The sequence below is a fragment of the Pagrus major genome, chromosome 19 (assembly GCF_040436345.1).
Source record: "Pagrus major chromosome 19, Pma_NU_1.0".
Lineage (NCBI taxonomy): Eukaryota > Metazoa > Chordata > Actinopteri > Spariformes > Sparidae > Pagrus > Pagrus major.
In genome coordinates, this window is record NC_133233.1 from 8,364,748 (window position 1) to 8,380,345 (window position 15,598).

Here is a 15,598-nt window from a genome sequence, read left to right on the forward strand (position 1 = left end):
TTGTGAATGCCTCCAGCATTCTCAACCAGTTATGGAGGGGAACTAAACATGATGTTTACCTAAAACTCTAAAGGATCTCAGCCACAGACTCAAAATGAGAATTAAAAACATAACAAAAAAGATGAGCAGATTTTGATCCAGAATCCCTGTGGGACCATAATTAATAACACTTATCTGTTCTGTCGGCTATTATTTACATTCCAGGAATGCTTGAAAGTTCAAGTAGCTAGTTATCAATTTGACAAACCTAGACTTTTAATTCATCAACAAAATCAATCTGAGCCAAAGCCAAAATAGCTTTTTATGGGACAGTTGTTGTCCCCCAGCTAACAAACAAAAGCACAAAGAATATTGAGTTACTGACTTCAGTTCAGTGCCACATCATTAGATCACAGTGCCTCTTGCCCACAAAAAATAGTAACCTTTTGAGAGGTATGATCATTTTTGTAAACTTGAAATCTCTGAAATATTACATTAGAAGTGTTACATTTATTCAGTAAATACGTCACTCTTTATAGTATAGGCCTGGTCTGAAAAACTAAAATATCTGGCACCGTTTGTTGTAAGTATTTTGATTTATGGCTGAGGATTTGAGCTTGAAATGGCTGACATGTAGTTTCAGTTTAGAGAACGTCCACAACAGCAACAGCAGGACCCTCTGCGTAGTTCTGGAGATTTGGCATATAGGTAGCAACACCTCAGCAGATAAACAATACCTCCCGTACGTGTGATGGCTGCCAATAATTACAGAAATTACAGTTTCGTGCCAATACTTTAGCAGTCCTGCCATCTGCAGACCCCTCAACACCAGCCTCACCACATACAAACACAGAGAGAAGATAAAGTACTGCGCTCGGGCTTTTACCATAACAGGAAAAATATTATCATTAATTCAACTATTCTTTAGTAGCAGCTCTCCTATTTCTTCACCAGATTTTGGCAGGAGACTGTGTGAGTGTGTATGTGTAGATCTTATTAAAGTGCTCATCATTGGAGTGTTTGGAGAGCAAACACATGGGCAGATGAATGGAGGGCACATGTAAGATCATACCATCTCTCTCTCTTTCTACTGCGCTCTCTCAGCCCAAATATACAACAGGCCTCTGTTTGAATTAGATTCTAATAAATGAAACCAAAAAGTGAAAAACAATTAAAATAAAAGTTAAAAACAATAAAATGTTGGAAAACTGGCCTTAAAGTACGGCCATGGGGAGTGCTGGAGAGGCTGTCTTGGTGATTGGGTTACTGCGGACTCATTTCACTGTGTGTCTTTAAGGTTTTTCATAAATGCTTTGGAAGCAGATTAATGACAGGGCTTTAGTTGATGATGCTGGCCCTGATCTTGGTATTTGAAACCTTTTGTCTCAGTCTATCCAATCTCTACTCTCAGCAAAGCCCTGCCCGGTGCTAGAGGACACTGTTATGTGACATTTTCTTGGCTGTTATTCTTTGGATTTAGTACACAAACACACATTAATTCACATTCTAACGAGGCAGCCAATAAGAGACATAAAATTAGCTTTTAATTATGCAGACACTTGACAGGACTGATCATGGGGAGCCTGCTCCAAAGAGACTTTCAGGCGATAAATCTAAACTCAGCTCAGATTAACCTGAACACTCTGTAACCCAACCTCCCCTCCAACAAAGCTATGCAGCTGCTCTCTGCAGGTCTGTTCTCTCCTCCAGAAAGCTGCTGGTAAGTCATTTCTCCTTCTGTTCAGCCATGATGGAGTTTTGTTGTGGGCTCAGTCGGGGACAGATAACTGTTACACCCCCACTCAGTTTGGCTCGGCTCATCTCAAGTTTATTTCAGCTCCCACTCAGGGATCTGCAGACAGACAAACCCAGCCCACTCTTCTGTCTGCTACACACCATTTATCTTCCTGCTGAAGTAGCTCCAGTAGCTTCGAGGTAAAGTTTTGCGTATTTTTTTTACATTGTGTGGGTGTTTGTGTTTAGCTGCCATTATATTGCTGGCTTCCAAAAATCTCTACATACCCCTAGGAGATGTCCAATCAACCTCAATGCAGAATTCACCTCCCTGCAAAAAAAACATAATGAACAATGAACAATATGAAGAGAGACATGAGAACAGTAAATTATAAATAAATGTGAATCTTCTGAATATTCAACTTCACTGTATTTTTTGTGCACATGACAATAAAGAACATCAAGGGTTCATTTCAAAATAAAAAAAAACTGAATTGGATTGTCCCAATTTTTTGGCAATATTGGTGAAGTTTATCATTGTTTGAAATCAGTGAGAAGCAAATGTACCATCTACTTCATACAGTACTACAGTACATATATGAAACATTTCACTGTATGCAATGATGTGAAGGACTCAGAGTTAGTTCAGTAATAACTTGCCCCATCACTTGATGAAGGTTGTACAATAATGGCAGCTTCATAGTCTGCAGATGAGGAGCGCTCTCAATTGCTTCTAACGTCTCTGCTCTCCCATCAGAGACTCTCAGACTTACAACATCTGGTTTATGCCATTCAGAGGTCCGTGAGCCTCCTGTAGTGAGAGTAGGTGTTTGCTCCTTGTAGCCCCATTTCCTCCCTGCTTCTGTAGTTATGTGATGCAGTTTTGTGGTAGTATGCTTCATCTGTAGGGGAGAGGTAGAATGTGGTGATAGTGGAGATTTACCTTAATCTCCCTTGGATAGTAGAGGACCATACCTTGCCATATCTAGTTTGACAGGTTTAAGATGAGTCAAAAAGTAAGAATTTCATACATTGCTGTCTGTATTAGGGTTGTCAGTTATTCCAAGTTATAAACAACTCTAACAGAACCCTATTTTCACGACCCATTCAACAATATTAATGTAAGGTGTATCTGATTTTTTAACTCTCAGATATCCAAATTGGCGCCAGCCTAAAAAATCCAGTATCTTCAATCTATATTTTTTTAATTACAACTGGATAATTTTCTAAGATAGCCTATATTCATTTAATTTGTCTAAACTAATAAAAACACTCCGCACAGTAGATAATGCTCCCACAAACATTTATTACCTCCAAGTTACCTTACGTGTGGTCTTGTCCAGCACCTATGGTCTATCTTGTTTGGATGTGCACACTTTTAAAAACGTTTTATACATATAGAACTGTGGCCATTTCTGCTCTTGTTCCTTTTCCACCTCTGGTCGTGGTGTGAAATCAGTTGGTTTTAACCGACAGCTCTGCCCAAAGCTGCTGCTAAGTCAAGTGCTTGCTGACAAGCCCTTCGTGTGTCATTAATGTAACTGCATGGTGCCCCTCAAACCATTCACCAGAGACCAGCCGAAATACTTGCACATACATTCGAGCAGGCACTTCTAAAGACCCTGATGCCCTTTTATTAACCTCATTAAGATTAACTGTGATTCCAAGCCGTACCTGCATGTTCTATCTAGGTTTACAGCCCCCGCACAGCATTTAAAGATAAGGGTGGTTCAGCCATGCACATCTGTGGAGGAGGTGGGCGACACTCACACGAAAGACTTCACATGGAAATCTTTCGATGGGACAACGCTTTTACCAGATACACTAATAAGTTACTGGCTGCATGTGTGCATGTTTGTGCAGAAGCAATGGCTGAGCAATTTCAGCCATCTTATTCTCTCCATTCGCTCCCCTGTTGGAGGAGGTGATTGCTGTGAATTGATACTAAATAATGAGGTACAGATATTCCTTTAGTGAAGCACTTTGTCACTGCATTGATGCGTGCACATACATATACTCATATGTAGGACAAATACATATGTAGAAACACAAAACTCGAATAATTCAAACTATATGATATAAGTATGGCATTATTGTTTTTTTGGTTTTTTTTTCTCTTCTCTGTCAAGGTTAACAACAGTACATTTTTCCATCCTGATGTCAAGAATCCAGAACATCTGGCCCTAGCCGGTCTCAACTCTTGGGAGACATTGGGGAGGGTTGGGGGAGGACTTTGGGGAGGACAGGGGGGATCGCTTTCCTCTGGGAGCTTCCAGCCATTTGTCGTGGTCCCTGGCCAATAGCCAGCTCTGTGCCGCAGTGATACAGTACCGAAACACAAGGATTTGTTGCCACTGGAAGAGCTCCCTGTTTCCAGTTACATCAGAACTAAAATTTCCACATCGTTTTAGCAAAAAAAAAAGCAAAACTGTCAAAGGAAGCAGATGTAAAAGTAAGAAATCAAGAGTGCGACTTGGAGTGGGAAATGATGACTTTGAATTGTTTGAATATGAAGAATTCTTTTACTTTTTGTTGAGGTGTGATATCTTCTACTGCTTTTCCTCAAAAGCACACGCAACACTAAAGTGGTTATTGTTGAGCAAGACATGATCAATTGCATTAGAAAGAACTTGAAAACACCTTTACAGACCATGTGTCCGGGTTGACAACAAGGCAGTAGGATGTTGAGTAATAGCCAGCAACTTTGAGACATTGAAAGATTTTGAGTGTAAACTTAAAGCATACATTTTGCTATAAATGTATGAATAAAATGAAGCCTTTCAGGTGGTATTGGCATACATGCCTCTGATATCCCTGGAAGACTTGTTTGAAATAAGTAGCTGGCCAAGGCTTTGGACAGAACATGCAGGCCTGTGCCAGAAAGTCTGCTGCTGTTCCATTGCCACATTAAGCAGAGGTGGCAGGTCATTTTGATCTGGTCAAGTTGTTGTGGCTTCTGTGTTTTGTCTACTGTGTTAGAGCAAATCTAAGCATAGCCGGCTCTGACTCCGCTTAACAGTGGCCTTTCATTTCATCTGGAAAAAAGTCCTAGATGACCACTGCCAAACTCAGCCTTGCCACAGACTTCAAGTCATCCAACAAACATGAGGCTGGCACTCTGCTTTATTATCCATCCTCCACATTTAATTTATCTGTCTTCCATGATACTGTCTCTGTCATCATTGTCTCCCCAGGTATTCCTAACTTTTTGTCTATTCTCCATGTTTAATTCCTCTCACTCTGTCTTTCCTTGCGTTGTACATCATTTGAGTTTTCGGGAAGTGTGGCTGGATGGAAGTATGAAACTACTAGGAACTCTACCCAACTTATTCCCAGCACCTACGATACCCAGTGCAAATTATGGGCACGACTTTTGGCACGTTACTAAACCAGTACTGGCTTTTTCCATGGTAACAGGATGCTAATCCTGCAATTGGTAGGGCCTATCATTCATTCATGAAGATCTAAGTTAGTGACTTTATCAATTAAATACTACTAAAAAAATATTAAAGCTTAGCCCACTAAGCTAACACTTCTAATGCCTTAAAAGTGTGGCCAGTGTGTCAGTTATTTTGATACTTTGTTACTCACGCAACTTCTGGCAAGGAACAGAAGTATCATCCATAATTGTTTCCCCAGTAACCTCGCTAATAACCTCCCAGGAAACCCACGGCTAATTCCTGCTGCAGGTGCTTCCACTCAAGCCTCACTTGTCTGCAATGTGATTGTGAAAGCTGTTGTAGCTGAAAACACTGCTGGCTCTTTAGGTTGCTGACAGATCCGGCAGACTATATGCATTCAATTATGTTGATTAGACTTGTACTTTTGTCCTGAGCTCTGTTTTCAATGTGCTGACAGCTCTTTGAAGTGTAGAGGTGGGACGAAGCATGGAGCACAGGACATGTGAGGCACTTCATACATGCTATTCGATGGCATGTTGAAAATAAGATGAAATAAAGTAAATCCTTTTTGACCTATACTGGCCTATTGGCCTATTCTGGCTCTGAAAACGAAACTTTGATAAGGTCCTGCAACCTAGATTATTTTTGGTCCCCCTGAATGAGGTATGATCTCAGCCAGAGCCAAATAATCTTTGTAAACCCTAAATTGACAGACATCCAGAGAGTCGATAAATGATCGGAGTGACAGTTAATTGCACCTAGACCGGCCCACTGTACTTCCTAAAGTCATTTTTCCATGCTGTGTAGCCCTAACTAACATTTTGCACAAGCCGCTCTCTCATCTTTTCTTCCAAATGGTGCAGAGACCGTGACACTGAAATATCATTGAAGATAATATTGGAGGGCTCAGTCTCATGACTGTCAATGTGGAGAAATGGTTTGGTCTTTGGAACTGCTAATTTGAGAAAATTTCCTGTTTTTTGTTCCCCCCAATAGTGAAGTGAGATATCCACCCTTGGTCGTACATACCGTGACGCGCTCACTATCATCATGTCAAGTCTGCGAGTGCGTGAGACCGCAAGGCAAATATACGGCTGATAGACAGCCCTAAAGTCTACAAAAATAAAATCAATTTGCTTACCTCTATAACCTTACCTACCTATAACCTACTTCTATATATTTCTGTATCATGATGTGGTTATATATTATTTCTGGCCTAGACGATTCAAGTGATGTTTCAGTAGAGTAATTGCTTTACACATAAATGATAAGTTCTACAATGCCACGCCCGTATCGCAATGAACTGTGGATGATTAAATCACTGAAGTCCGGTGAAGTCCGCTCCCCAGGCAGACTCTTGGGAAGTCTGCAGAAAGTCCACTTGAGAACCTCTTGTGGGCTGGATAAATTATGGGATTGGACAGTCTGCAAGACCTGCAGACTTCCCATGAACATGCCGCAAAGTCTGTGAGTCTGCAAGTGCGGTGAAGTCCGGACATTTGGCCATTCAAGTTGAAAATCTTTACTGATGTACAGTGTATAATATAATATTGTTGAGAACAAAATGACGGTCAGTGAAAACAAAAATCATCAACATTGAGGGCTGGATTCAAAATTGTACCAAAAATCAAAATAAAATGTTGAAATCACAGGCTGATCCAACTTTATTCCATCTTTACCAATTACCAATTACTCATATTGTGATTCAGCAGTGTGTATGGCCCCCGTGTTCCCGTATGCACTCCTGACAACGTCTGGGCATGCTCCTGATGAGTCGGCGGATGGTGTCCTGGGGGATCTCCTGCCAGACCTGGATCAGGGCATCAGTAAGGTCCTTGACAGTCTGTGGCGGTACTTGGTGGCATCAGATGCACCGATACATAACGTCTCATCGGTGCTCAATTGGATGTAGGTCAGGGGAGCGAGATGGCCAGTTAATGCCTGTGTCATCCAGGAACTGCCTACACACTCTGGCCACATGAGGCCGGGCATTGTCCTGCACCAGGAGGAACCCAGGGCACACTGCACCAGGCTAATGTCTGACAATAGCTCTGAGGATTTCATCCTATTACCTAAACGCAGTCAGGTTAACATGGCTATGATGTGGAGGTCTGTGCGACCATCACTGACCCACCGCCAAACCGGTCATGCTGGATGATGTTACAGGCAGCATAACATACATCACGGTGTCTCCATACTCTTTCATGCCTGTCACATATGCTCAGTGTTAACCTGCTTTCATCTGTGAAGAGAACGGGGTGCCAATGGCGGACCTGCCAATTTTGGTGTTCTCTTGCAAATGCCAATTGAGCTACAGAGTGCTGGGCTGTGAACACAGGTCCCGCTAGAGGATGTCCTGGTATCTCCTCCATGCTCTTGAGACTGTGCTGGGAGACACAGCAAAACTTCTTGCGACCACACATATGGATGTGCCATCATGGAGAAGAAGGACTACCTGTGCAACCTGACTGGGCTGCAGGTACCACCTCATGCTACCAGTAGTGACAAGAACACTAGCAGAACACAGAACTAGAGAAAAATCAGTCAGGAAGGATAAGGAGAGAGCAATTTTCTGTGCCCACCACATGCCAAACCATTCCCTTTCTGGGGGTTGTCTTGCTTTGGCCTCTCTATTGCACCTGTTGTCACTTTCATTTGCACCAAAGCAGGTGAAATTGATTCATAATCACTTGTGCTTCCTAAATAGACTGATTGATTGATATCCGTGAGGTTTTTGACTTTGATTAAGTGTTCCCATAATTTTTTGGGACAGTGTATATTACCCCTCTTTACACTCTTCCATGGTCCACCACTGTTATATCCCAAACAGAATACTGCTGGGCTCATTGTAAGTTATGTTTAAAGATTGCAGCATTGCTAAGCTAGTACATCTTTTAATACTATGTCATTTTATGTCTGGTAGAGGATGCCGCACCAGTCATATGGTCACTTAATCCTGCGAACCAATGCTCCCTCTGCTGGGAGTGGACCGATGACATACTCTGTCCTGTCCTGTGTTGGCTGTGAACAAGGCGACTTAAACACTTCTCCTTTTGTTTGGCACCCTACTGAGGTTGAATCCGTCTTCCCACCCACTGTCTGTCTGTCTAGAGTTTCTCCCTTTGGACAGAAATGTGTTTACAGTAGTGCTGGAATCATCATCGGTAATTGTTATTTCTTCCTGTTGCCGAAAGCCTTCACTCCGCGGTCTTTTCATGGTGTTCCTTCTCATCGTTGTCTTTATAGTCATCATTCTTCTTCTGTCTGCACACATGTTTTAATCAGATGTTATTTATGTATGTGTCTCAGATGTTGTGTTTTCTCACTGATTCTTGCTTCAATTCATTTTCCTCTTTGCTCTCTGTCACTAGCCCCTTTTACACAGCCTGTTTCAAAAGGGACTATTTTGCCTTTAATTCTGTCTCACTGTTCTGTATAGAAGTTACAAGGGCAGAATTGGGGCATCGTTGTTCCTCCTTAAAGCTGATAGCATAAGTAGTAACCAAGCCGAATATAGCTGTTAAAGGTACGACCCACAACTGGGAGAGCTAGCAGCAGTGAGTAGCTAACTCAATACAACAAAAACAGCCACCGAAATGTTTAAAATTTAGGGAGACGATGAGGTCCTGGAGCTCCTTACTGTCTGATCAGAGGTCGAGATCAACAGCCATAGAACAGGGTGCATGTGCATATAAAACGTCACACTAGACAAAAACGCTGTTGTGTTACACATCATGCTTCTTTTGCTTTGAAGAAAGGTCTTAGCTGCTGTTAAAAGGGCTTGTGTCTTCCTATGCTATGCTTGAGGCAGCCTTTCCTCCTCTTTTAGATGGATAACAAGGGTGTAAATCAAAGCCTGAGTGGATTAGTCAGCAGCTGCCTTTTTATTTTATTTATTTATTTATCTTATTTTTTTGCTGCTATCCCTGTCTGAGATGGTCCCCGAGCATGTTCGTAAGGCGGTGTTTGAAATAGTGACCCACTACATTCCCATCTACCCCCTCATCCCCCCCACCAGTCTGGTTAGCCTCATAAACATTGTTTTTTTCTATATGTTCCTGAAACATATATGAGGGAGCTCAATAACTCATTCAGCACCTGGGAGAAAGTGCAGGGGGGAGGAAATTGAGTCGAAACCTGACATTCATTTCCTGTATTCGAACAAGTTAATTTTCACATGACAGAAAGTTTGTCTTTCTGTATGTAGCTCAGTTACAAGATGGAAGTGGGGCCCATTAGCATCTGTGCTGTACAGTCCGACATTTAAGTTATGAACAAACTGACGAATTTCTCTCACAGCACCGCATGTTGGCCGAGTGTGGTGTGTAGGTAAATAGTGCCAAGTGACATGTTACAATTTCATGGCAAGAGTGATATTTACAACCATGCAAAAACCCTTTGTTGTCAGATAAGTCCCTGTCATTTCCTTGCTTTGCACTGCTCGAGAAAAAACCCAGAGGTCTTTTACCTATGTGACTAGCAATTTGACGCACATCATTTTTAATGCATTTCATTGTCTGGGATTTTTTTGTGTTTTACATAAAAGAGTCTGTGAAAAACACTATTATTTTCTTTGACCACTGTGGCGGTGTGGGCGTGAGAGGGGAAGTGCTGTTTGGCAGTCAAAGTGGTCACTTCCTCCATACGGGAAGCTTCAGAGGCCCTGGCCTCTCCACTTTCTCTGAAGACTGTTGCGGCCATACTGCGCAACATCATGCTGGTCATCAGGACCTCTGGGCTGGTCCAGCACTAGCCACAACAGAACCTAGTGGTCTACTACAAGACTCTGCCAGGTCTGCTAGACACAGCTGCCGCACGAGAGGGTCCAGAATAGTCTGGCCAAAACAAATCAAATGAAGCCAGACCAGCCCTGCAAGAAACAAGTCAGTCCAACCTTTAGTGGTGAAGGCTTGGCGCGATCTTGAGTCCTTTCTTCCTCTTTCCCCCTCTCTCATTTTGTCTCGTGCTGTCTGTGCTGGACACGGTTTCTGATGTTACATAGATACATGTGTCCATACATCTGGCCCTGTTTTTTTTTCTCTTTCCACTTTTTATAGTGTCCACACGCAGTGATTTTACCACCGCTGTGGTTGTTTTTTGGCTCATTTCCTCTCTCTCTCTCTCTTTCTGCCCTCATTTCTCCTCCTAGCTTGTCCACCCATACATTCTTATATTTAATTTCAGCTTTGCAGAGTCCTTGTTTAACTCTTGGCTCCTATACATCTTTTTGTTGTTGTTTGAAACTGGGTTTTCTCTAGTTCACAGGGTTCAGCCTGACATGGTGACCCAAGAAGTCGAGCACAGTGGCAGCTTGCATTTTATCATTTTTTTCCCATGATGTTATCATTTCTGATCAGCTAATGGAGCTGATGTGTTTACCATAATGTGTCATTGGCTTGGATAGGGAGGAATTTGTGTCAAAAGGAATAAAAATTTGAATCACTGAAAGTGTAGACAGAAGGGGAGACTTTGCACCTGGGGGAGCTTAAAGCTTTGGGACTCTCAATCTCTCCTTCCCTCCCTCATCCCCTTCATCTCCTCCTACCCAGTATCTCAGCACTGCCAATAGTAATGACCTTACCATATCTTTTCCCCCCACTCTCAACACCCTTCCTACACCCTTCACCTCATCCCAATGTCCCTTTAAATCTTTTTTGTAATTTATTATGTGAGATGTTCTGTTGGAAGTTCCAACTTTTAAAAGATTGAGCATGCCAGCTGCCCTCAGGCAGGTTTGTGTTAGCTAAAGCACTAGAACGTTTCTGGTGATGAGGACCACAGAACCAGGCATCGGATGATCACATACCAGGGACAATATGACACACCAAGATTGAGTGAAACCACTGGGATTGCTGTAATGACTGGTGCACATGTTGTGTGTAAAACCTCTCTTGTGTTCAGTGGCTTTTTCTCTCCATTGTCATACTACTTTCTTTAGCACAGAACTTTTGTAGCAGTGAGATATGAGGTGCTAACATTACACAGAGTCCATGTTGGGAGCTGAAGAACAGGACAGGATATCATCTTGATAAATCCTGTGCGTCTGCTTAAAGATCTCTTAGTTGCAAACCCCAAATCACCTCCAAATGGAAAGCAGAGGGTTGAGAGTGGCAGATGACACTCCATCTGTCTGACTGCCCAGCAGCAGCAAGTTAGTTAGCCATGGCTCTCTCGCCAAATGGTCTGAGCTGCCAACACACACTTGCTGTAACCCAGTTGGAGAGCCCGCCAGTTCAGTCAGTCAGTCAGTTCAGCCAACGACGTCAACCATTGTTTTTAATCAATCATTTTCAGCTACACGTTACACTGTGGTGCATTTTTTTTCCCCTCTTTCGCTCTTCTCTGATGAAAGACGCTCTCAGGGAGGTAGCCAAGCCGCTAAAGTTTGTTTGGACGTTTCGATGGCTCCACTGTGAATGTATTTAGAGTTTCTTCACATGATCACTTGTTACTTCAAAAGGTTTCAAGCTCCGTGTGGTTATGTTGGAGGAGTTTGAAAGTAGGGGGTCTTTCTGGCGCATTTGTAAGGGGGTCTTTGATGCATGTTATCTGGCTTCAGTGTACTCTTTCTGGGCCTGACCTTTAATGTTATCCCCTTGATTAGTGCATTACAGCCATGCTGAAGACCAGAGCAGAGAAACAAAAAGTATCTGCCACCACTATCCATTAGTTGTGCTCCAGGACTGTGTTTGGAAGGAACCACGCTCACACTGGTTTTGCACTCTCTCCCTCTGAGTGCTTCATCTCCCCTGTGCTTAATTTTGAAACTATCAGCTCCCCAGTCTGGTTCCCTGTAAATTGAATTTAAATTATTCAGTCATAAGCCGGGTTAGCAAAACCTCAAAAGACCTTACAGATTTCAGCATGTGTGATTCTGAAGGGAATCAGATTCATTTATGCGACTGCTGATCCATGCACCCTGTTTCTCTCACCGTCACCAACAAACTTTGCTCATGCTGATGACCTGTATACAGGCCACATAGGCCTGGATAAATGCCAAATTCCACTGTCATTGTTGGCTCATGAGTTCAGTTGGTTTACAGCCAAACGTGTTCAATTCCCCTACCTCAAACCCAGTTATTTTAAGTGCAAAATGTTACCTCAGTACAGTACATTACCATCTAAGGCTTTCAATATAAAAATAACCATAACCAGCACAACAGCCACATAGAAATTATCCTGAGTACTTCTTCCAAAACTTCTGTTTAGCAAACACACGTGCATTTTACTCCAGACATTGATTGTTTGCAGGCAAGAAAGATGTGAGGATGGAAATCCTCCTGAGGCATGTGTGCCATGTCTTTGCTTGCGAAGAAGAAGGTTAATATTGAACTTTTAAACTAATCAAAAGTGGAATTTCTAGCTGCTTGGCATGAAGTTTTTTGGACTTCTTTCTGATTGGGGACAGCATTGTTCCTCAAACAACAGGAAAGGCTGGGACAACAGCGGGAAGCATAGGCTAGGGGGAAATGCTTTATTGCCTCTATGTTTCCTTTTCCTTCCAGTGACGAGCAGAAGAGTACAGTATTTTTTATGTACCTTTTAGTACTTGCGGGTGTGTGTTTATTTTTGTGTGTATATAGATCTGAGGAAGAGACAGAGAAACAGAGAGAGTCCACAGATGAAAATGAGTTTGTGTGTGAGTGTGACTTCAAATCTATAAAAGCTTTGGTATAGGCATTTGTGTATATGTTTACAAATGCATGTGTTGTCCGGGTGTATATGTAATGCATGTAGTCATACTTCCCACTGCCATACCAACCCTCTGTTTCCTCTTCCTTGTTGCAGGTCTGTATGAGCTGCTGGCAGCTCTGCCTTCGCAGCTGCAGCCCCATGTCAGCTGCCCAGAGGACAACACTTTCCTCCAGGACATGTTTGGAGAAAGAAGCCTCCACTCGCTGATCAAGGTAAAACGCAAAAAAGGACCTTTACTCACCATTTCTTTTAGAGTTGTGTATTAAAGTTTCACCTGAGTGTTCTGTTATTTAAGGTACTTTCTATCCATCATAGTTAAGGCACTTTATTTATAAATGCATAAAACTATGCAAACTATCCATGTTTATTTTCAGCACTGTTAAAAATGTTCTTGCCAATCATTTGTTGTTTAACCAGCAAGTAGTTACACTCGCATTGTCATTCAAACAGTGACAGTTTTATAATTGTGAATTGAATTTAACTAGCTATCTCCCAAGGATCCACACCAAAAAATGATGGGGTCTAGTCTGGGCCGAGACCCATCCTCCATCAAAGTTTTCATGGAAATCTGTTCAGTAGTTTTTTGCGTAATTCTGCTGACATGACAACCAACAAATGGACACAGGTGAAAAAAGTAACCTCCTTGGCGGAGAAAATATGAAATAGTGGGAGAAGTTATCACAGCCTCAAGCCAGATAATATTTTATTTTAACATTAGATCTAAAATCTCCCTAAAATCTACGTCTGAATTTACATTAACCACCATTATTGTCAGATCCTTCACGGATCCTCGTGGGACAGGACAGAATATCCTGTGGCCCCCACCCCTAATCATAGGCACTTTATTGTCCGTGTTAAAATCTGACCTCTTCATTTCACATAAAAACACTTTTGCACCTTTGCTCAACGCTCCTTTATTCAGCCCTTCTCCTTCCAGTCTCATTCATACAATTCTAAGTTTATTGTCATTCCAACAGTCTACCCGACCAGATCTTCTAACTCCCTCTCTGCCAGCATGAATGGACCTGTGGTCTGGTTATTGCCAGTTAAATGAACTAGCTGCAGAGCTTGGGGAGAGGATGAGCACACTTGATATCTTTATATGTTAGCAGACAGACAGAGGTAATGAATGTAACACACTCTGTCTGTCTTCCCTAAACTCATCTTTGCTTGGGATTCTTTGCAATCCGCAGCCAATCTCTTTCTATTGGAAATGGAACAGGAAGGTTTTGTCACATGGGTTTTTTTGTACTGTAAATCAGCTTGTTTGTCAGTCACTTTTTAACCAGTAAATACAAAATATGTAACAACTGCTTCAGCTCTTTCTCTGGTTCACTGATGTAACTGAGAATTCTTTGTCAATGTACTAAGAAAACATCTCTAATTGTTAAAGCAACATCAGATGTATCCTTTGTACATTGTCTCTATTGCTGGCATGATATATTTCCCCCTTTGGTGGTCTCTCTTTCTCTCCAGCCAGAATCATTATTTCACAGAGACGATTGAGCGAGAAAAATCGACATAATTTGTATCCCCTCCCCTTAAAGAAATCTCTTCTGTCTAAGTTTGTTTGTTTAGGATCCAGGGTTGTTATGCCAATGTGAGCCTAAAAAGAGCTGAATTATGTTATATCTCAGACGCTGGAGTAAAAACCATGATGTCGGGACTTGAGGAAACCAGGAGGCTGTCCTTTGATGCCCGGATTGTTTTGAATGGCCAAAGAATAAGGCATTTTGAACATGGATAATGATGGACGGGTTCTCATTCTTGCCGGCCCCAAAGAAAACACTGCATAGTGTGGGGGAGAGGGAATGATGCTAATGTAGGTGGCATTATGTTTCTGTGGTATTTAGCCAGGCATAAGGGTGAACCTTAAAGGGTAAGATGTGACCTGCTTGGCATTTCGTAGCGGTTCAAGTTTGCTAATTAAATGCTTAAATCCAGGGTTTTCCACCATTGAATAAGGTCGCATGTCTGATGCTACAAATATCCCTATACCGCTAGTTATTGCTTTAGTGCGAGTTGAATTTTGTGGAAGTTTAGCTCTAAGTGAGGACGACAGAGTTGGCTATGTTATTGGTGTAGATTTCTCAGTTAAGTGTACTTCTTTATGATGCCTGTGGAGATGTCCTGCCATATTTCTCGTGTTGCCTGTGGATGCGTATGTAACACGCGCACAGCATAGCTTACAAACTGTGGTTTTCTTGTCAACAACACAAACGTTGTTGACATAACTCACCGGAAGCTCAATTTCCCAATTATTCCTTTATCTTAATGTAGAAGTAGATGGTTATTACAAGCAACCACATTTAGTTCTCTTTGCATGATGCATGGTGGTTTTGGACTCAACTTTCAGGATAGGCTACAGGCAGGAACTGCTGCTCTTCCATTGAGAAGAGGCAGTTGAGGTTGCTCAGGTATCCTAATTGGATGCATCCTGGATGCCTCCCTGCAGAGGTATTTCAGGCATGCCCATCTAGGAGACCCAGAATACTCGGGATTAGGTATCCCATCTGTCATAGGATCGCCTTGGAATCCCACATTTGGAGCTGGAGAAAGTAGCTGGGGGAAAAAAAATCTCTTCACACGGCAGCCATTTTCCTCCAACAGTCACGCTCAGGGTGAGAAACTTGAATGCTGCTGTGTCCCAGGTTGCAAGTGGTAGGTAGGTAATGTCGCATATTGTTGTCATTTTACAGCTTCCCAATTGATCAGCAACTGAAAAGACGATGGATAGTGAAAATCTGGAGGCACATTTGGCCATATTTCAAGGTAAAACAACATATTTG

General features: G+C 42.2%; 1 protein-coding gene across 1 annotated transcript in view; it reads left to right on the forward strand.

Annotated features, from left to right (window-relative positions):
• Positions 1-15,598, forward strand: part of mpp7a (MAGUK p55 scaffold protein 7a) — a 146,924-nt gene that overhangs the window by 41,969 nt on the left and 89,357 nt on the right. Inside the window, exon 3 of the mRNA XM_073488661.1 lies at positions 12,903-13,021. Coding sequence (XP_073344762.1) covers positions 12,903-13,021 — 119 coding nt within the window. The remainder of the gene's footprint in view (positions 1-12,902; positions 13,022-15,598) is intronic.